Source organism: Geotrypetes seraphini, chromosome 5 (assembly GCF_902459505.1).
Source record: "Geotrypetes seraphini chromosome 5, aGeoSer1.1, whole genome shotgun sequence".
Lineage (NCBI taxonomy): Eukaryota > Metazoa > Chordata > Amphibia > Gymnophiona > Dermophiidae > Geotrypetes > Geotrypetes seraphini.
In genome coordinates, this window is record NC_047088.1 from 182,665,155 (window position 1) to 182,686,470 (window position 21,316).

A 21,316-nucleotide genomic window follows, 5' to 3' on the forward strand; every position below is an offset into this window, starting at 1 on the left:
AGATGGCTCAGAGGAGATATGATAAAGGTCTATAAAATACTGAGTGAAGTGGAATCACTTGTTTACTCTTTCCAAAAATACTAGGACTAGAGGCATGCAATGAAACTAAGTAGTAGATTTAAAGTAAACTGGAGAAAATATTTCTTCACTCAGTGGGTAATTAAACTCTGGAATTTGTTGCCAGAGAATGTAGTGAAAGCAATTAGCTTAGCAGGATTTAAAAAAAGGTTTGGATAATTTCCTAAAAGAGAAGCCTATAAACCATTATTAAAATGGATTGGGAAATCCACTGTTTATTCCTAGGCTAAGCAGCATAAAATGTAGTTTTCTCCTTGGGATCCTGCCAAGTACTTGTGATCTGGGTTGGCCAGATACTAGGCTTGATGGACTTTCAGTCTCTACCAGTATGGCAACTCTTTATGTTCTTATAATGGTAACCTTTGAAGAAATAAAAACAGCTATTGTTTATAAGACTCAGTTTCTGCAAAAACTTAAACAAAATTGTATAACCTTCTTGAGGAAGTTTCAGCCAAGTGTACGTCCTCTGCATTTTACTTGTGGTCAAAAATCACTGAATATACAGGTTAAGAATCCCAAACTGCCGAAAAAAGGAATTATGTTTTTCTACCATTTAGTAAGAGATCACAGTAATATGTTTTACCTATTCACTTTTGAATTTTTTTGCAATGAGTATACCTTAATACGCTGCAATAAATCATCAAAAGAGCCATTTGTAATAAATAACTGATGGTGAATACATTGATCTTGCCTAGAAAGCAACACTCCTTACTTCAATAATAAACTAAACTTACATTCACATGTGAGCAGGTTCCAACAGCATAAAAATCCATTATCAGTTGTACCAAGGAGATATTTCGAACAACTCTGCTTTCCGAAGCAAAGATCCCTAAAAAAAACAGATGAGCACACCCAAAGAAAAATGTTGAGACCAGTCTTCACAAAGCATTGTATGTCTGCTGCTCTGCATATCTAACTGATTTTTTTTCATTGCTACTATATAAAATACTCTACATATATTTCATTATATATACAGGGGTGGATATTCAAAGTGATTTGAAAGAGCAGAAGATGCACCTACCTAGATAAATACATTTTTGAGGAAAACAGAGAACCACAAAAGCTACCAATGCTGGTCATAGATAAGATAATTTTATTACTTCAACAACTGATAGTTTAGTGGCTCTCAGTCTACTCTGCTGTTATTTTCCTTTAGGTTTGATCTGCGGGAGATTTGTTCTTCTGTTTGCTCTTCTCTTAAATACATTTTTTGGCCAGCTATCTGCTGATATTTAGTGGCATTTAGCTGAATAGTCCCTAGAGAATGACACTGGGACAAATTTTCCCCGTCCTTATGGGATCTCACCATCCCTGTCCTAGACCCACAAGCTTTGAACACTTTAAAATCATAAATGCTTGCGGCTTGTGCAGCTAAGGCACAGCTTGCAGGAATGGGACAGGGACAGAATTTATGGGACTACCTAGATCCCATAGGAATGGGGACAAATAAGCACTGACTGCCCAACATTATCCGACTTTGTGCCAGGGCAGTCTGGGCAGAGCTGGCATTTAACCAGGCACCAGTGATTTTCTATGTTTGAAGTGCAGGAACAATCCCCACTCGCTCTTACCCATGGTGGCTCCAGCTACAAAATGGCTGCTGCAATCAATAGTACCCCTACTACTATTAATTATTTCTAGAGTGCTACCAGACGCCTCCCATGAAACAATTTTATTTTAATACCATTACCATTTTTTATGTGAAATATTTCTGGCACTGAAGGTTTTATATCATTTTGATTTTTTTTGTAGTGACTTATTGCTTTTTTTGTCATAAGGAGAAATTAGGTTCTTACCTGCTAATTTTCTCTCTTTTAGACTCTCTAGATTGGTACAGTTCACTGATGGGTAATAGCTCACCATGTGGAGACAGACAAAACTTTTGGTTGTAATACTAATAGCTATGCTTCCCTCTAAATAACCAGTCTGCCGAATAGCTAAGCAGAACTAAAAAGTACTAATTATAACAGTAACAACATTCTGAACAGGAGTAACAACTAACATAGATCAATACTGTTGGAAAGTGCATAGAAAAACCCCTTCAGTAAAGGTTCCCACAGCTCACCAGCTAAGCCAAAGCTGCTGTTCTTTTCAACCTCTCCAACCCTAGAAAAATACTAGAACCCGCAGAAAAAAAGAAGTCACATTCTTCACGTGAATCCTGAAAGAACAACAGACAAACAGGGTAGGGACTGTACCGGTCTGGAGAGTCTAAAAGAAAGAAAATTAGCAGGTAAGAACTAATTTCTCCTTCTTAGCATCTCTTCAGACATGTACCAAAGCAGTACCCATCATGGGTGGGACCCCCGGAGGGCTGCCAGCAGAACACACTCACTAAACATCGAGTCCCAAAGTGCCTGAATGTCCACACGGTAGTATTGTACAAAAGAGTGCAGAGAAGACCAAACTGCAGCTTTACAGATATCCACTGGAGGCACCAGAGAAAATTCAGCCCTAGAAGCTGCCTGACTCCAAGTTGAATAAGCCTTGAGAAATTCCGGAACAGGCTTCTTCTGAAGAAGGTATACAGAAGCGATAGTCTCCTTGATCCAACGAGCAATGGTAACCTTAGAAGCGCTGTTCCCCATATGAGGACCCACTAAGAGGACAGAAAGATGATCCGACTTCTGGAACTCCTGGGTCCGCTGATTATAAGAGCGAAGGACCCGACAGACATCCAACTTGCGCAACTGCTTCCGAAGAGCACTCCTGGCTACCCAAGACAGTGAGAACCAAGAACTGGTTGACATGAAAAGGTGAGACCACCTTTAGCAGAAAAGAAGGAACAGGGCACAGAACCACCTGCTCCCCAGACACTCAAGGAAGAGAGGACTACAAGAGAAAGCCTACAGCTCAGAAACGTGTCTCGCAGAAGTAATGGTCACCAGGAAAACCACCTTGAGAGTAATGTCTTTCAACAAGCAGGAACCCAGGGGCTCAAAGAGAGGGCACACTAGCACGGACAGGACTAGATTGAAAGCCCAGGCCGGAACCGAAGGCTGCACTGGAGACTGAAGCAATTTAGCTGCCCTCAAAAAGCAAACCATGTCTGAAAAAGAAGTTAAACGCTTACCCTGCAGCAAACCATGAAACACAGACAAAGCTGCAACCTGAATCCGGAGAGAGGACTGTAACTCGGAAACTGTCCTGAAAAGACTTTCCTTGTATCAACCAGTTGTCCAGACCACCACCATGACCACCATAATCTTGGTGAACATCTGCAGAGCCATGGCCAGACCAAAAGGAAGCGCACAAAACTGATAGTACCATCCCAAGATCGCAAAGTGAAGGAACCGCTGGTGGGAGGCGCGAATCAGAACATGCAAGTAGGCCTCCGTCAGATTGAAAGGTCAGAAATTCCCCGGCTGAACTGCCAGAATGAGAGAACTCAGGATCTCCATACGAAAAGATGGAACTCACAGAGCCCCATTGACCCCCTTCAGATCCAAGATGAACCAAAAAGTCCTCTCTTTCTTGACAACCACGAAGTAAATTGAATACCGGCCGGTGCCACACTCCTGTGGAGGCATTGACACTACCGCTCTGAGATCTAGCAATTTTGGTATGTCTGGTGAAAGGCCCACTTCTCCTATGCCGCCTGATGAGAAGCAAGAAGGTGATCTGGCAAGGAGCGGGAAAAACTACAGAGAATAACCGTCCCGAATCACTTGCAGGACCCACTGATCCATTGTGATTTCGGCCCACTCCAGGTAAAAGGCTTGCAACCGAGCACCCAGCAGAACCAATTGAGGAGCCGGCAAGGAGTCATTGGGCGGGACGGGAAAAGGCAGAGGAATCATGTCCCCCCCGATGCCCCCCCTGAAAGACTGCATGCACTGAAAGAACGGCCCCCAGGGAGACCCAGAGGCAGGAAAAAAAGGAGCCCCAGGGCAATATCTGCGGAAATCACACAAATGCTGCCAAGCAATGCCACCCCACGCAGGTGGGCTGACACGGTCTTCAGGAAGATGGGGCACCTTAGAGTCCGTTAAGGTCTGGACCAACTTGTCCAAATCTTTGCCAAACAAAAGAGACCCCCGAAAGGGAAATTTTGTCAGCTTAGCCTTAGATGCCACATCCATCGACCAAGTATGGAGCCACAAGGTATGAGTGGCCACCCAAAGAGCCATGGCATCAGAAAGATAAGCACCCATCTCAATTTTGGCTACTTCCTGTTACACCAAGAACCAGTCATCACTCACGGTCAAGGACACACTCGGCCCACCGAAAACAAGTCCGAGCTACCAGACTGCCACACATAGCTGCCTAGACCATAAGAGCAGTGACATCAAAATTCTGCTTAAGGAGGGACTCTAACCTACGCTCCTTTGAGTCCCTCAAGGCTGAGCCACCCTCAATGGGCATTGTATGCCGCTTCACGATGGTCAAGACCACCGCTTCCACCACCAGCGACTTCGGTACAGACGAGCCATCGAGTGCACAATACGAAATGGCACCTCTGGCACTTTCCACTGCACAAGTACAATATCCCGAATATCCTGATGCATAGGAAAAGAGCGGGATGCTGAGCAGATCGCCCGAAGCAGAGGGTCCACCACATGCGGGAGTTCCGCGTCTTCCTCAAAACACAACACCGAGGAGACCTGAAGAATAAGCTCCTGGAGCTCTTCCTGCTGAAAAATGCGCACCACAGATGCATCCAGTTGTTGGAACGGAAAAACCGCCGCTAGCGGCATCCATCCCCCCCGAGAGGATCCTGGAGGTCTCCCAAAAGGTCCAGGTCCTCATCAAGAGAAAATTGTTCCCCATAGAAAAAATCATCGTCCCAAGAGACCCTTGGGCACTTGGATGAGAAAGAAGGAGACTGGCACTGAGAGGTGCCTAACTGGAGTGGACACCGGGGGAAAACACCCCCCCCCACCACCACAAGACCACCGGGGCAGAAGCAGGACCCCCAGCCACCTGAAGATAAGCCTTACATAAAGTGAAAGCAAAACCAGGGGGAAAACACCCTGGCGACCCAATGGAACTCACTGCCAAAAGCAGAAGTCCCAGCAGAAACTTGCCCCTGTCTCTTCAATACAGGAGGAAGGTCAACTGAGGCTGAAAACAAAATGGAGGTGCTTCCCGCCAAAACTGGAGCAAAGCCCACCCAAAAACATGCCCCCAAGGCCTGTAGCGGCTGAGAGGCCTGAACCGTCCCAGCCACTAAAGCAGGCAAACCGGCAGCAGCAGTAAGGGACTTTCTAGCTGCATCAGCAGTAAAGGAAACCTTATTTCTCTAACCATCAGCAGCTGGGGGAATCCATGCATGGGCGGCAAGGGAAGCCTGGGCTTCCCTGCTGTCAGCTTCTGGCGTGCGAGGCACTTGGGAAGGGGATCCCTGGACGCCAGCACCCGAAGCCAACAAGCCTTCGCGGTGGCCCATACACCACAAGCACAGGCCGGCCGCATCGACCTTGCGTCTAGAGCGCAATGAGCACTTTTCCTTGTAAAAGTGCTCATTGTGCAATACACGACCTAACAAAGAGAAAAAGTGCCAGTTAGCAATAAAAATGAACTGAAAGCTCCCTTCAAACCGGCACTGCCTCAGGATTTTTTTGTCAAAACAGACTCCATTGACTCTCTAAGTCATATGCCTTGCCAGTATCGGTGGCAAGCCTTACAGCTGAGGCACCTCTAAAAAAAATTTGGGGGAGAGAAGCATAGCTATTAGTATTATAGCCAAAGTTTTGTCTCAGTTTCTACCTGCTGGTCATGGTGAGCTATTACCCATCAGTGAATTGTACTGGTCTGGAGATGCTAAAGAAAATCTGTTTTACTCTTAGATCTTGACAGGTACTTGTGACCTGGGTTGGCCACTGTTGGAAACAGAATACTGGGCCTGATGGACCTTTGATCTGTCCCAGTATGGCAACTCATGTTTTTATGTAAAATTGCAGATCTCCTTCTTCCAATTATCTATTGAAAACAGTAGCAGTGAGTGGCCAATAATAGCAGCAGAGGTCCTGGATATCAGATACACCAGTTCTGTATAGTTTCCAATCTAACAGGAAACCCACACTGAAGGAAGGAGTACGAGCTGCCTTTATCTGCCATCTTTTTCTATTTGTGAATACTCCCTGATTTACAGGCCCCACGCCAATTGCCAACTCTGGGCACAGGTCACAGTGGAGGTCCAGGAGAGCAGTCCTGTTTCTATGATCCCATTTGGGTACCACTGTTATAGAGAAAATTATACTTCCCAAAAGTTGGGAATAAGAATGAGATATTAAATACCGTATTTTCCTTGGAGGCTGGCAGAATGTACACTTTAGGTCCCAGGTGTCCGACTCCCATATAGTAATGGTTTCCTCGAAGCTAACTGCGAGCAGAGAGCCATCCTCAGAGAAACAGCAGTTAGTGGCCTGGTAATTATGGTAACAGCCAACAAAATCACAGTTCCAGCCAGTGCTCTGCCCTGTTCAGAGGAAAAAACCACCACAATGTTAAATACGTCACCAAAAACTAGCACCCCCCAAAAAAAAAAAAACCCAAAAAAACACACACACAAAAAAACAAACCCCTCTATCTTCTTTAAGTTTGTGCTCCAACACTAAATCTGATCTCACTGCATTATACCAAATACAGACAACAGAATATAAAATGTACAAGGGTGTGAAGATTTCTATGTCATTCTGTTTTTCTTACTCTAAGAGACACAGAAATAATGTATAAATTTATACATGCAAATTAAAATTTAGGTTAGTTTGATGAATGAGAAAATAAGTGAATTTTTGGCGCAGGAATTATATATGGCCTTTAGATCCATCATGGCATTTCTGTTTTATAAAACAATATGGATGGATAATATACTCCTGTGCAGAATTCTGTGAAGACCTTATGTTCTGCCTGTGTCCCCATTCTCTCCTCACTCCCTCTGACTACTCTCTAACCCCAATGAGATCGGACATACCTGCGAGCAGTGGCGGCAGCTGGCCATCTGAGGCTGCGCTGTGAATGGGCTGCTTGCGGCCGGCCCCACCAGCGGCTTTCCTCTGCTGCATCACTTCCTTTAGACAGATGATGCCACAAAGGGCAGGCCCTGCTACGTGCGTAGCCGAGAGAGCCTGCCTACTGAAAGAGGAATTGAGCTTCTAGGTGTAACGGGACATTTCTGGTGTCCCTTTACCTGTTGACAAAGGCCACTGCTGTCATTTTCTGTGAGAGACTTCTCCAGTGCCTGAAGCGCTAGTGGAATGGCTCTGAGTTCTAGACAATTTATGGACCACTTCTGCTGAGCAAGTATGCAATGACCTCCCCCAACTGTAAAGGCTGGCATCGGCTGTTAATATCTCCAAGGAAGGAATGCAGAGAGGCATGCCTCTGGAGAAGGCAGACTTCTGCAGCCACTATCACAGATTGCTCTTCGCTGCTGGTAACCACGGAAGTGGTTGTTGAAGCAAGTTCGTCTGAGGAGACCAGCATGAAAGGAAAGTCTTGGAGGGATCTCTTGTGCACTCTCACCCAAGGCACCACCTCTATGACCGCCGCCTTCAATCCCAAGACCTGCAGATAATGCCATGCTGTGGAAGATGAACTCTGTAACAAGTCCGAAATCTGCTTCTGGAGTTTCAGTCTGCATGGCTCTAGAAGACAGACTTGGCCCAAGGCCATATCAAACAGTATTCCCAGGTACTCCAGAAGCTGAGTCGGCTGCAGCTGACTCTTCTTGAAGTTGATGATCCATCCCAAGTTTTGGAGGAGTTGCACCATTCTTAAAACTGCCAGTTCATCTTCCTCCTTGGACGGAGCTCTGATCAGTCTATTGTCCAAATGTGGGTGCACTTGGATCCCAGCCTTGCAGAGGTGTGCTGCTACCACCACCATGACTTTGGTAAAGGTATGAGGTGCTCTTGCTAGGTCAAAGGGGAGTGCCGAAAACTGGAAATGCTGCTCCAGCAGATGAAGCCACAAGTACCTCCTGTGGGCTGGAAAAATGGGAATGTGGAGATAGGCCTCCATTAAATCGAAGGATGCAAGAAATTTTCCTGGCGCTGCTGCTGCTATGACTGACTGAACATAAGAACATAAGAAGTTGCCACCACTGGGTCAGACCATTGGTCCATCGCGCCCAGCGGTCCGCTCTCGCGGCGGCCCGTCAGGTTTATGACCTGTAATGTGGTTCCTGTCCGTTTCTGTAACCTACCTCTTCTTTTTATCTGTAACCCTCAATCCCCTTTTCTTTTAGGAACTTGTCTAAACCTTCCTTGAAACCCTGCAATGTGCTCTGGGCTATCACAACCTCCGGAAGCACGTTCCATGTGTCCACCACCCTCTGGGTAAAAAAGAACCTCCTAGCATTTGTTCTAAACCTGTCCCCTCTCAATTTCTCCGAGTGATCCCTTGTGTTAGTGGTTCCCCAGAGTCTGAAAAATCTGTCCCTGTCCACTTTCTCTATGCCCCTCAGGATTTTGAAGGTTTCTATCATGTCTCCTCTAAGTCTCCGCTTTTCCAGGGAGAAGAGCCCCAGCATCTTCAACCTGTCAGCATATGAATAGTTTTCCATACCTTTTATCAATTTAGTTGCTCTCCTCTGGACCCCCTCGAGTACTGCCATGTCCTCCTTGAGGTACGGCGACCAGTACTGGACACAGTACTCCAGATGTGGGCGCACCATTGCACGATACAGCGGCATGATGACTTCCTTCGTCCTGGTCGTGATACCCTTTTTAATGATACCCAACATTCTGTTCGCTTTCTTTGAGGCCGTTGCGCACCGAGTTGATGCTTTCAATGTTGTGTCCACCATCACCCCCAGGTCTCTTTCAAGGTTGCTTACCCCTAGCAGTGATCCCCCCATTTTGTAGCTGAACATCGGGTTCTTCTTCCCTACATGCATGACCTTACATTTCTCTATATTAAAACTCATTTGCCATTTTTTTGCCCACTCTTCCAGTCTTGTTAGGTCTCTTTGCAGGACCTCACAGTCTTCCGCGTTTCTAACCCTGCTGCAAAGCTTGGTGTCATCAGCAAATTTGATAACCTCACATGTCGTCCCCGTCTCCAGGTCGTTGATGAATATATTGAACAGGATTGGTCCCAGCACCGACCCCTGTGGAACTCCACTCGTGACCCAGTGCCAGTCTGAGTAATGGCCCTTTACTCCAACCCTCTGCTTCCTGCCTGCCAGCCAGTGTTTGATCCATCGGTGGATATCCCCCTGCACCCCGTGGCTCCACAGCTTCTTAAGTAGTCTTTCGTGAGGTACCTTATCGAAGGCTTTTTGGAAGTCAAGGTAAATTATGTCTATGGATTCCCCTTTATCCACTTGGTTGTTTATTCCTTCAAAGAAATACAGTAAGTTCGTGAGGCACAACCTTCCCTTGCAGAAGCCGTGCTGGCTCGCCTTCAGTTGTCCATTGCCTTCTATGTATTCGCAGATTGCGTCCTTGACTAGTGCTTCCATCATCTTTCCCGGAACCAAGGTCAAGCTCACCGGCCTGTAGTTTCCCAGGTCACCCCTTGATCCCTTCTTAAAGATGGGCGTGACATTGGCTATTTTCCAGTCTTCTGGGATCTCCCCAGTTTTTAAGGATAGGTTACATATTTGGCTTAGTGTATCTGCTATTTCGTTTCTCAGTTCTTTTAATACCCTTGGGTGGATGCCGTCCGGACCTGGTGATTTGTCGCTCTTCAGTCTGTCTATCTTTCTGAGAACATCCTCTTTGTTTACCTCTAGTTGGACTAGCTTCTCATCAGGGTCTCCGTTTATGTGCTCCTCGGGTTCTGGGATGTTGGATGTGTCCTCTCTCGTGAAGACTGACGAGAAGAACTTGTTTAACCTGTCAGCTATCTCTTTTTCCTCCTTTACTACTCCCTTCCTGTCTCCATCGTGTAACGGTCCCACTTCCTCCCTGGCTGGTTGTTTCCCCTTCACATACCTGAAGAATGGTTTGAAGTTTCTTGCTTCCCCCGCCAGCCTCTCCTCATATTCTCTTTTTGCTTTCCTAACCTCTCGGTGACAGTCCTTTTGGTGCCTTTTGTGTTCCTTCTGGTTGTCCTTTGTTTGGTCCTTTTTCCATTTTCTAAATGATGTTTTCTTGTCTCTTATCGCTTTTCTCACTGCATTTGTTATCCACGCCGGATTTTTGGTTCGATTTTTTTTGCACCCTTTCCTGAACCTGGGGACATACAGGTTTTGTGCTTCGTGCACCGTGCCCTTGAGTAGGGCCCAGGTATCCTCTACGGTCTCCATCTTCCTTGAGCTGTTGCTGAGTTTCTTTCCCACCATTTTCCTCATGGCCTTGTAATTTCCTTTTCTAAAGTTAAATGCTGTTGTTGTAGTTCTTTTCACCTTTGATGCTCCCATTTCTAGCTTGCACTGGATCATGTTGTGATCGCTGTTTCCTAATGGCTCTAGTACTACCATGTCCTTTGCGGGTCCCCCTAGCCCGTTGAGTATTAGGTCAAGAGTGGCATCTCCCCGTGTTGGTTCCATGACCAGTTGCTCCATGAAACAGTCCCTCACCACCTCCAGGAATTTTGTTTCTCTCGTGCAATTTGAGTGACCAGTGTTCCAGTCTATCCCAGGGTAGTTGAAGTCACCCATCACCACCACACTTCCGCTTTTGCATACCTGCCTCAATTCAGCCTCCAGGTCCTGGTCGTTTGCTTCCAGTTGTCCTCTTGGGCGGTAGTAGAGCCCCAATTTTATGTCTTCTCCCTTTCCTCCTGTCAGCTTAACCCATAACGATTCCAAGCCGTCCGCCCTTACTGTTGTTTCCATCCTGGTTGAAGGAATGGAGTCCTTTATATATAGCGCTATTCCTCCACCCTTCTTATGTGTCCTGTCCCTCCTATAGAGTTTGTACCCTGGTAGGACCACATCCCATTTATTGTCCTCGGACCACCATGTCTCTGTGACTCCAATTAAGTCTAGGTCCTCCTTGCTGGCTATAACTTCTAGCTCCCCCATTTTGGTTCTTAGGCTCCTAGCATTTGTATATAGGCAAGTTAAGTCCCTGTTGTTTACCTTTTCTGCTTGTTTTCCTCGTGGATTGGTGCTCCTGCCTACCCCTTCATGGTTGGTCAGCCCCTGAGCCTCATTTCGTTCATCCTCCTCCTGCGGTGTGTCTGTTTCGTCCTCGCCCTGCTCCTGTGGTGCGTCTAACTCGTCCTCAGCCTGCTTCTCCATTTTTGTATGTCCCTCTGGCTCTGGCTGTTTCCTCCTTTTTCCGCTCTTTAGTTTCATTTGTTCCTTGGGCCCCTGCTTTGCGTCCTTGGTTTTTTTTTCAAAAAATGTCCACTCAGTCCCTCTATTGTCCTTGGGTTTTTTTTCAAAAAATGTCCACTCAGTCCCTCTATCACCTTTTCCCAGTTCAGTATCCTTGTTTGATACTCTAGTCCGATGTGTCGATGTCGGATCAACTCTCGGCTTTCCCCTTGTCCTCAGTTTAAAGGTCTTCCATGCAGAAGTGCAGCATTTTTAGGACTGCATTGACTGACTTCAGGTCCAGAATTGGCATCCAGTTGTCTGAGCCTCTCTTTGGCAAAATGAAGTATATGGAGTATCTGCCTGAGCCCAATTTTTTGTCCGGGGCCAACTCTAAGGCACGCAGATCCAGTAAACCTTGTACCATTGCCCAGCTCTCTCTGGCCAGTCAGCATGAGAATCTACAAAGAGATCATATGCAGGAGAGCACAGAACTCAATTTTGTAAGCTTCTCAGATGACTTCTACGACCCAACAGTCTGCTCCAATATAAGTCCAGACCGACCAAAAAGCCGACAGCCTGCCCCCTTATCTAAGGGGGTTTAGCCCCCTGGCCTGACATTGTACTTTCTTGGACGCTGGGGGTGGAATGAGAGCCAGAGGCTTGTTGTCTCCTTCCCCTGCTGAACCTCTGCCATGACCCCTGAAAGGACCTCAGTGTTACTTGGCCTCTCACAAAAGGCTGTAATCTTCAAGCCTCGAAAATTGCTACATCCCAGACCCCAAGCCATCCAACAAATGCTGTCTGGTAAGGCCTTAGGGGTGATGGTCCATAACACTGGCCATCAGGTCATCCAGACCCTTGCTAAATAACATCTACCCCTGAAAGAGGAGCCTGCTCAGTGTAGCTTTAGAGGCTGTATCTCCTGCTCACTGTCTGAGCCAGAGCATCTACCAGGTGGAGGTAGCATAGGCTGACACCTTGCTCAGAGCATCCACTACATAATTCAACCCAGACAGGAGCATTTGGGGATCTGTGTCATTTGAGGCTGAGGTCGAGACAATTAGGTGTGACAAGTATGTGCCACAAAGGAATCTAGGCTGCCACTTTAATTCCTAGGGTCAAAGCTTCAAACTGCTTTTTGCGGACCACAGTCACTTTACGGTCATGAGTATCCTTTAACCCCTTCACTAGGCAGAGAGGTATGGTGACCTGCACCTGCTGGAAATGAGGAGCCATTAGATAAAGCTTATAGTCTTAGCCTCTCGCAGAGGGCCCTCTGGTGACTCTCAGTGGTCCCTGATCAGCTTTGTGATGTTCATATGCAAGGGAGAGCACATGCTTGAAGCAACTGAGCCGTTCATAATTGAGCATTGCGATGAGGGGACTGGAAGAACTTCCAGCTTCAATTCCCGTAGGAAGGTAGAAATAATGCTTGAGAGCGCAGAGGTTTTGAACAGCCGGCATATTGTGGGGTCTTCCCCCTGGTCCAGGGCAGCTATTACTGTTCTCACTCAGAAAACCAGACTCTGCCAGATAAACTGCATCCTAGGACAATAGTGGCATGGAAGCACACTTTCCATCCTCCCTCCATCTAGTCTTTGTAATCGATCCACTTGTACCCATTCTACTCCATTCAGGATTTTGTAGACTTCAATCTTATCTCCTCTAAGCCATCTCTTTTCCAAAATGAAAAGACCTAACCTTTTTAGTCTTTCTTCATACGAGAGGAGTTCCATCCCCTTTATCATCTTGGTTGCTCTTCTTTGAACCTTTTTTAGTGCCGCTATATCTTTCTTGAGACAAGGGGACCTGAACTGAATGCAATACTCCAGGTGAGGTCATACCATTAAGCAATAGAGGGGCATTATAACATTCTTAGTCTTGTTAACCATCCCTTTTTTAATAATTCCTAGCATCCAGTTTGCTTTTTTGGCCACCGCCGAACATTGGGTAGAAGGTTTCATCATATTGTCTACAATGATGCCCGGATGCTTTTCTTGGGTGCTAACTGTGATTCAGGTTATTCTTCCCAATATGCATCACTTTGCATTTGTCCACATTAAATTTCATCTGCCACTTGGACACCCAGTCTTTCAATTTCCTAAGGTCTGCCTGCAATTTTTCACAATCTTCATGCGTTTTAACAACTGAACAGTTTAATCACCTCGCTCGTTGTTCCAATTTCCATATCATTTATAAATAAGTTAAATAGCACCGATCCCAGTACAGATCCCTGTAGTACTCCAGTTTACTCTCCTCCATTAAGAAAACTGACCATTTAACCCTAACCTCTGTTTTCTATGTGATAACCAATTCCTAATCTACAACTGAATTTTTGCCACCTATCCCATGACTCCTTAATTTTCTCAGGAGCCTCTCATGAGGAATTTATCAAAAGCTTTCTGAAAATCTAGATATACTACATCAACCGGCTCACCTTTATCCACATGTTTATTTACACCTTCAAAGACGTCAAACAAATTGGTGAGACAAGATCTCCATCGGCTGAACTCATGCTGACTATCTAATTAAATCATGTTTTTCTACGTGTTCCACATTTTTAATTTTATAATTGTTTCCACCATTTTGCCCGTCACTGATGTCAGGCTTACCTGATCTCCTTGGAACTCTATTTTAAAAATCGGCATAATGTTGGCCATCCTCCAATTTTCAGATACTATAGACTATTTTAGTTACAGGTTACATGTAGATTAATAACAGCAAGTCAGAAATTTCATGTTTGAGCTCTTTTAGTATTCTGGGATGTATACCATCCAGTCCAGGTGATTTATCACTTTTTAACTTGTCGATTTGGCTTAGTATATCTTCCAGATTCACCGAGATTTCTTTCAGTTCTTCTGCATCACCCTTGAAAACCATTTCCGGTTCAGGTAGATCTCTTACATCTTCTGTAAAGACCAAAGCAAATAATTCAGTCTCTCCATTATGGCCTTATCCTCCCTGAGTGCCCCTTTTGCTCCTTGATCATCCAATGGTCTCACAGATTCCCTCATGAGTTTTCTGCTTTTGATGTATTTAAAAAAATTGTTATGAGTTTTTGCCTTTTTGGAAAGTTTCTCTTCATATTCCTTCTTAGCTTTCTTCATCAATGCTTTGCATATAACTTGCCAGTGCTGGTGTCTCTTCTTATTTTCTTCATTCAGATCTTTTTTCCATTCCTTAAAGGTCTCGAGTACCCCAGCAAGGATATTCTGCCAGTCCACCTTGACTCTGCGGCAATCACACATTTGCACTTGGCCAATGCACCTTTGGAGGGCTCTGGAAAGAGCCTCTTCCCACGGGAAAGCACCTCCTGCGGATCCCAAGCCATGGAGAACTTGGAGGAGACAGGACATGGATATTGCTCAGCTGGAAATCCAGTGCAAACCTGACATGATATAGGGTAGGAAGATCTGAAGGATCCATCCATTTCGATTTTAAGTAAAATCAAGGGGTTGTGAGGCAGATGGAGATTTTAGAAAAAAAAGATAGTTTAAAATCCAAGATGCTCGCCACCAGTTAATATCATGCCAAAAACGTCCTGAGGGTCTTCCCTGAAGTACACAAACTGCAGGGAAAGAGGTTTTAGCGGTGGGGGACCTAGGCTCTGGCTGCAGAAACCTTTAAAATTCAGTTTTAGAGGACTACCCTCAGATTTTCCTCATAGGTTATAATAGCCTTACTCATTGTACCATGTGCCTACCTGCCTGCTTCAGCTTAGGAATGCAGCAGGGATAAAAAGAGAAGAACTCTGCTTCACAGATTCGCTAGACGAACTTGGTGTTCGGGCTGCCAGTTGGACCGAGCCGCAAACCCTAGAAAGCCTCACGCCGCAAAGGGGGAGAGAACCACACAGCTGGCCCACTACCAATTTCGGTCAAGCCAGAAAGGAGCCAAACAGCCTGCGCTCAAACTCCTGATAAATCAGGAATGTGAGCAGCTATGCAGAGGACAGCCTCTGAGCTCAAAATACACAAAAGCAGGCTGGCTAGCTAGCTAGGTGTCCCCAAGGGCTGATCTTGCTAGCAGCAGACTTCCACAGCATTAGTCTGCGTCTTTTCCCAGGCAGCGGTCCAACAAGTGGGAACCTCTGGGCACTGAGCTTCCAATCTAACACTTAGATAAAACATCTGAAAATAATAAAACTGCAAAGCAGAGCAGAAATACTTCTGAGGAACTTGCTTGCAAAAAAAAAAAATTGAAGGGACAGGACCAGCTCCCTGGGAAGGAGACGGAGTTGAAAAGATGATTGCAGCATTCTGCAAGCAACTTGCGGGTTAAAATGCAAAACCCTAATGTTCAGGATTACTATACACATTGCACTAGAATTTCTTTTTTGGGGATGGGAGTGGAGGAGTTTGAACATAGATCATTTTTTCTCTTTTTTATTACATTCAACTGAATCTTTATGTCAAATTTAAAATAAGCTAATTATTAATATAAATGAAACATCCTAATAATGTGTACGAAAAAAGAGTGGGATTTGGGGGTGATTGCGTCTGATAATCTCAGGGTGGCAAAACAGGTAGAAAAAGCGACGGTCAAAACCAGAAAGTTGCTTGGGTGCATAAGGAGAGGAATGGCCAGTTAAAAAAAGGGAGATTATAGTGCCATTGTATAAGTTTCTGGTGAGGCCCCATTTGGAATATTGTGTGCAGTTTTGCAGTCCGCACCTCCAAAAAGATAAAATAGGATGGAGTTGGTCCAGAGAGCTGCAACAAAACTGGTTAGTAGTCTTTGTCATAAATCATATGGGGACAGACTTAGAGACCTTAATATGTATACTCTGGAAGAAAGACAGGAGAGAGGGGATATGATAGAGCCATTTAAATATCTCTGTGGCGTTAATGTACATGAGATGGATATTTTTCAAATGAAGGAAAACTCTGAAAGGAGAGGGCATAGGATGAAGTTCAGGGGTGATAGTGTCAGAAGTAATCTAAGGAAATTATTTCACACATCTAACCACCCTTTCTGTAAAAAAAATGTCTCCCAGTACAGGTTGCAGGTACAAAGACTATCAGAATTCAAGAAAATGTGGGACAGGCACATGGGATCTCTTAGGGAGAGGAAGAGCTAATGGATGTTGTAGATGGGCAAACTACTGGATAAGCCATTTGGCCTTTATCTGCTGTTACGTTTCTATGTTTCAATGTGACAACTTGAGTTTACCACTTACTGTATATATCCGAGTCATCCCTAAGTATCCAGACTTTAAACCGACCATCTTTGCTAGCAGTAACCAAGGTGGGTGTTGCATTTTCAGAAGCATCAAGGTGCTGGAAACACATGGATGTGATTCGATCTTCATGAGGCATGTTTATAACAGTGTTCAGTAGAAAGCTTCAGCAAGGAATACGACAAGAGTCCAAGTAAAAGGAAAAAGAAGTGGGTCAAATTGTCAACCAAAACTTTATTTTATATGTTAACATAAAAGGATGGACAACAGGGCATTACTGAAACAAGTGTTCTGGTATACAAAATATACTATGCCCTGGTACTGGCCCCGGAGCATATTCCTTCCTGATCTCACTAAATAGTTTAATGGTCTCAAGCAAACTAGGACTATCACTGTGGCAGCATTTGGTGCACAGATCTAACAGAATATCTAGTATTCAAGAGAAATAACTGCCCTGCAGAGCACACCAAAGCCCCCCCAAAGCACATTGCATCACAATCACTAGCATACTTTGACTCTGGGAAATATCTCAGAAGTATAAAAAGATAAAATGTTCTCCATTTTGTTTCTCACCCTGCCCATATCAAATTAAGTCTAATTGCTACCTGCACAGATATGATCAAGCTGTTTGAAGCCACACTGAGGTTGTACCTAAGCTTTTTACTTTTCTTTCAGTTTTTCTCCACTAATGTATAATTACATAGTAAATGGTGGCAGAAAAACATGGCCCATTAAGTCTGTCCAAGAAGGATGCACCTATCACATAGTACAGGTTTCCGTATGCTTGTGCTGTTGCAGTTGTACTTCTACAACTGCATCTTAAAAAAATAAATAAAGAGAGATAAGAGCCATCTTGTTAACCTCACCTCTGAATTTTCTCATCATATGTCCAGAATTTTAATTGCAGTTCCAGCTCAGCTTCTTTTTCCTGGTACTCTTCAACTGTGGCTAGCCAGTCACCTGATGCACTGAACACTGCTTTCACCAATTCAACATGCTTCAATCCCGACTGGTGGATGTATTCCTGTTGTACAATATCCAACTGCAAGTGCAAGAAAATCCAAGATAAGACCTCAAAAAACACAGCAACCAGAAAAACCAAGAGGAATAAGACAAGCCTAACAAACAAATGAATTTGTTTCAGTTTCTGTATAGCTGGGGAGAGAGCAAGTGTCACGATCGCAAGAGGGGAATGCTGGATGCACAATCACAAGGAGGGCTGCTGACCGGGAGGAGTGGGAAGGAGGCAACGCAGCAAATACTTTACTGTGGGGACAAGGCCATTCAGCACTCCACAGGGCAGTAAACGGCCTTGTCCCTATACCCTTGGCAACTAGTCTTTTTTCCTCCTCGTTCCTGCAGGTTACTCGTGGATAACAGTCACCGTGTCATTCTCTACTACTAATACATTTCAGTTTGTTCTCAGTCTCCACCTGCTGGCAGAGGAGCATAAACCCATTCGCCTGTCTGGCCTGGTCACTAAAGAACAGATCTTATTCATAGACAGGGAAACTAGAACCAGAGGACATGAAATGAGGTTGCAGGGTTTTAGCTGGATAATGCAAATTTATCTTGTGCCTAATCATTGTGGGTATCTTGAAAACCTGAATGGCTGGGTGAGTTCTGAGGACTAGGTCCGTCAATCCCTTATCTAGTCCAAAAGCAAACAGACCGAAATCAGAGTCCTCATGTGAATGGTTCATATCAGGTCTTCTCCCTTGGAATAACATGGCAAGTAGAGCAGTTTACATCATTTCCTATGTTCTGCTTTCACGCAAGTGGCATAAAACATTAGTGAACAGAATGAAACTCAGAGCCTCTGGCAATGTGAGCTTGTCAGGCAAAAGGGCAGATTTTAAAAACACGTTCCTTACAGAGCAACTATTTTTACCTCCCAAAATATGGAATCAGCTTTTCTTGGTTCTTGCCCAGTTTTCTCTCATGCTGTTTGCTTCTTACATTTCAGCTTTCGCAATGATCAAAAAACCTGCACTTTTCAACACAGCCCTAAACCACATGTCCCAGGCTGACCTGATATGTGGCTGACTTACATTGTATAGCTGCTTGTCACTGTGCAGAGAGTAGAACTGGAGGTGACCAGGCTTTCCATTCAGAACCAAGGCTTTAGTTCGAGGATCGATAAGTAATCCTGTCTTGATCTCATCCCCTGAAAGAACAGTATAAGAGACTGCTAGATGAGAACGCTTCATTCATTCCACAAGAGGCAGAAAAATGCTCTGATTCATTAAATGTTGTACTTACCTTTCACTAAACCCTGGATGACTGCTGAAACTGTCAAGTTCACTTTTATAATGTTTATCTCTGTAAAAGAACAAATCTAATATTAGGATGCTTGGAAATTTTGCTATCTCAGGATTGGCATTTCTAATCTCTACCAATGATAACATTTAAGAATGTGCTGCTATGCATAGCCCTCTCTAGCCAAGGGCCCCATGACCTTTACAGTCCAAGTGGTTCTGAAGCAAATGTACAGCACTTTCTGGGACAAACAGTCCCCAGCCAGGTACAGTTCTTTGAAACCAAACAGATTCTAAAGGGGATCAAAAACAGAACTCTCTTTTTCATCACCTAATTATGACACAGTATTCATGGGCAAGTTGAGCCTCATGAAAAAACCAATTTTTCTTAAAAAATTAAATTTTGAAAACCTTTGCTTGGCATGGTAACCTAGACATCCCCGCCTCCAAAAATGTTTTTACAGAGTATGGTAATATGTCTAGCTTTGATGGCATGCTATAGAAACCATAAGGGCTCGACTTCTTCTCATATCCCTTATCACTAGCTGTGTTTCTCTATAGCAACTTGAAGCAGGATGGAAAGGGGGAAGATGAAGACTATGGTCCTTTGTTCTCTCACACACACCCACACCCCGTATTGAAATTTTTCAGGGGGGAAGTGAAGAGGCAGGGTTCCAGTGATTCTTTGGCCAAGCAAAGTTAAGAGATGTCTTCTTAATAGCAGCAGATCTGAATTTTACTACTAAGAGGCAGCACTGGGGCTTTAACCACAGCCATGCCCGACAGATCTACAACCATATAAATATTACAGTTAGAGCACCAAAACATAATAAAAGGTTGCAAAATTTCCAAGTGTAGTCAACTGCCAGGATCCCTTCAGGCCATGACTTGAATAAAGAGTACACAGGCTTACTGTTATCTGTGTGTGATGTGCAGTACAAAGCTCCATCAGAAGAGGCTACGATATGTTCAATAGTTGATCCCAGACGAGGCAGGAACTCCCTTTTACTTTCAGATCCAGAGCGCCACTGAACCAGGACCGACTCAATCCCACCACTCAATAGGCAGGTACCTGGTCAGGCAGAGAATGAACAAGAAATGAGAGTACGTGGGTTTCTATATTGTCTTGTGAAAACTCAAAAACAGAAATAACCAAACTGTGCGAGATGAAATGACTAAGGCCTCTTCTTCAGAAACCTTTTCTAGTCCCTTGAGGAATATAATATATATATTATCTGCAGCTAAAACCTTAGCCTATAGATATAATACTTCTCTCAAATATTTTAACAATGCAAGAGATGCTAAGTGGTGTTTTAGAAAAACTCAGGAAATAAAGATTCCTTATCATGGAATTTGAGTCAAGCATAAACGTTTAAGGAATCCTTAAAATTATAAGAAACAAAAGACACAAAAAGGATATTTTAGTAAATTTCAAGATGTTTGGGGACCATTAACAGATTATTGTAATGAGTAGTTAGCATTTTCCCTTAATAATACAATTAGAATTATGGGATGGGAGGGTTCTGATTCTTTATTAAATGTTTGAAAGATTATATTGTATAATATATGTGAATGCATATGATATGGGAAGGATAGGAGGTAGGGGGTTATAATTCATTAATTTAAGTTGATTGTAATAGAATATCAAGTGATGTTTTTAAGTTCAAATGTTATTTCTTGATACACTTGTTGTAAGATGAAAAAATGAATAAAGATTAAAAAAAGAAGAACAAGAAACAAAAGACTGTAATAGTGTTAACCTGGGATTCAGTCTCAGGAGGTCTGAAACACATTTTGCAATTTTCTATCCAATGGAAAAATAAAACTTACACAAATCTGTGCATCTGATAACAGAGATCATCTTCATATATAACCAAAATCTGGATGCCCCTAAAACTCCCCCTTAATGTCTCCCACTCCACAATTCCTCCCACACTCACCAGTCCCAAATTATCCCATCACACTTTTGCCTACTGCCCATTATTCCTTTAGATAGCAGTTTCACATATTTCTTACACCTCTCCCCACCCCATAGACTCTTCATAGACCTCATGGTACTCAAGTATGACTTCAGGAAAAGGGCGAACAGAATGCTAAGAATGATAAAGAAGGGGATCACAAACATTATCGGAGAAGGTTATCATGCCGCTGTACTGGGCCATGGTGCCCCATCACCTGGAGTACTGCGTCCAGCACTGGTCATCGTACATGAAGGACACGGTACTACTCAAAAGGGTCCAGAGAAGAGTGACTAAGATTGTTAAGGGCTGGAGGAGTTGCCGTACATCGAAAGATTAGAGAAACTGGGCCTCTTCTCCCTCGAGCAGATGAGATTTAAAGGGGACATGATCGAAACATTCAAGTTACTGAAGAGGGAGAACGAGAAGGCACTCTCTAAAATTGAAAGGGGATAGATTCCGTACGAACATAAGGAAGTTCTTCTTCACCCAGAGAGTGGTGGAAAGCTGGAATGCTCTTCCTGAGGCTGTTATAGGGGAAAACACCCTCCAGGGATTCAAGACAAAGTTAGACAAGTTACTGCTGATCCGGAACGTACCCAGGTAAGGCTAATCTCAGTTAGGGCACTGGTCTTTGACCTAAGGGCCGCCGCGTGAGCAGACTTCTGGGCACTATGAACCACTG

The 21,316-nt window shown here is 44.3% G+C and overlaps 1 protein-coding gene across 1 annotated transcript in view; it reads right to left on the reverse strand.

Annotated features, from left to right (window-relative positions):
* Window positions 1-21,316, reverse strand: part of WDR75 (WD repeat domain 75) — a 92,072-nt gene that overhangs the window by 29,991 nt on the left and 40,765 nt on the right. The window contains exons 9-15 of the mRNA XM_033947194.1: window positions 19,587-19,745; window positions 18,678-18,737; window positions 18,467-18,582; window positions 17,282-17,457; window positions 16,416-16,579; window positions 6,319-6,499; window positions 813-907 (exon numbers count right to left, since the gene is read on the reverse strand). Coding sequence (XP_033803085.1) covers window positions 813-907; window positions 6,319-6,499; window positions 16,416-16,579; window positions 17,282-17,457; window positions 18,467-18,582; window positions 18,678-18,737; window positions 19,587-19,745 — 951 coding nt within the window. The remainder of the gene's footprint in view (window positions 1-812; window positions 908-6,318; window positions 6,500-16,415; window positions 16,580-17,281; window positions 17,458-18,466; window positions 18,583-18,677; window positions 18,738-19,586; window positions 19,746-21,316) is intronic.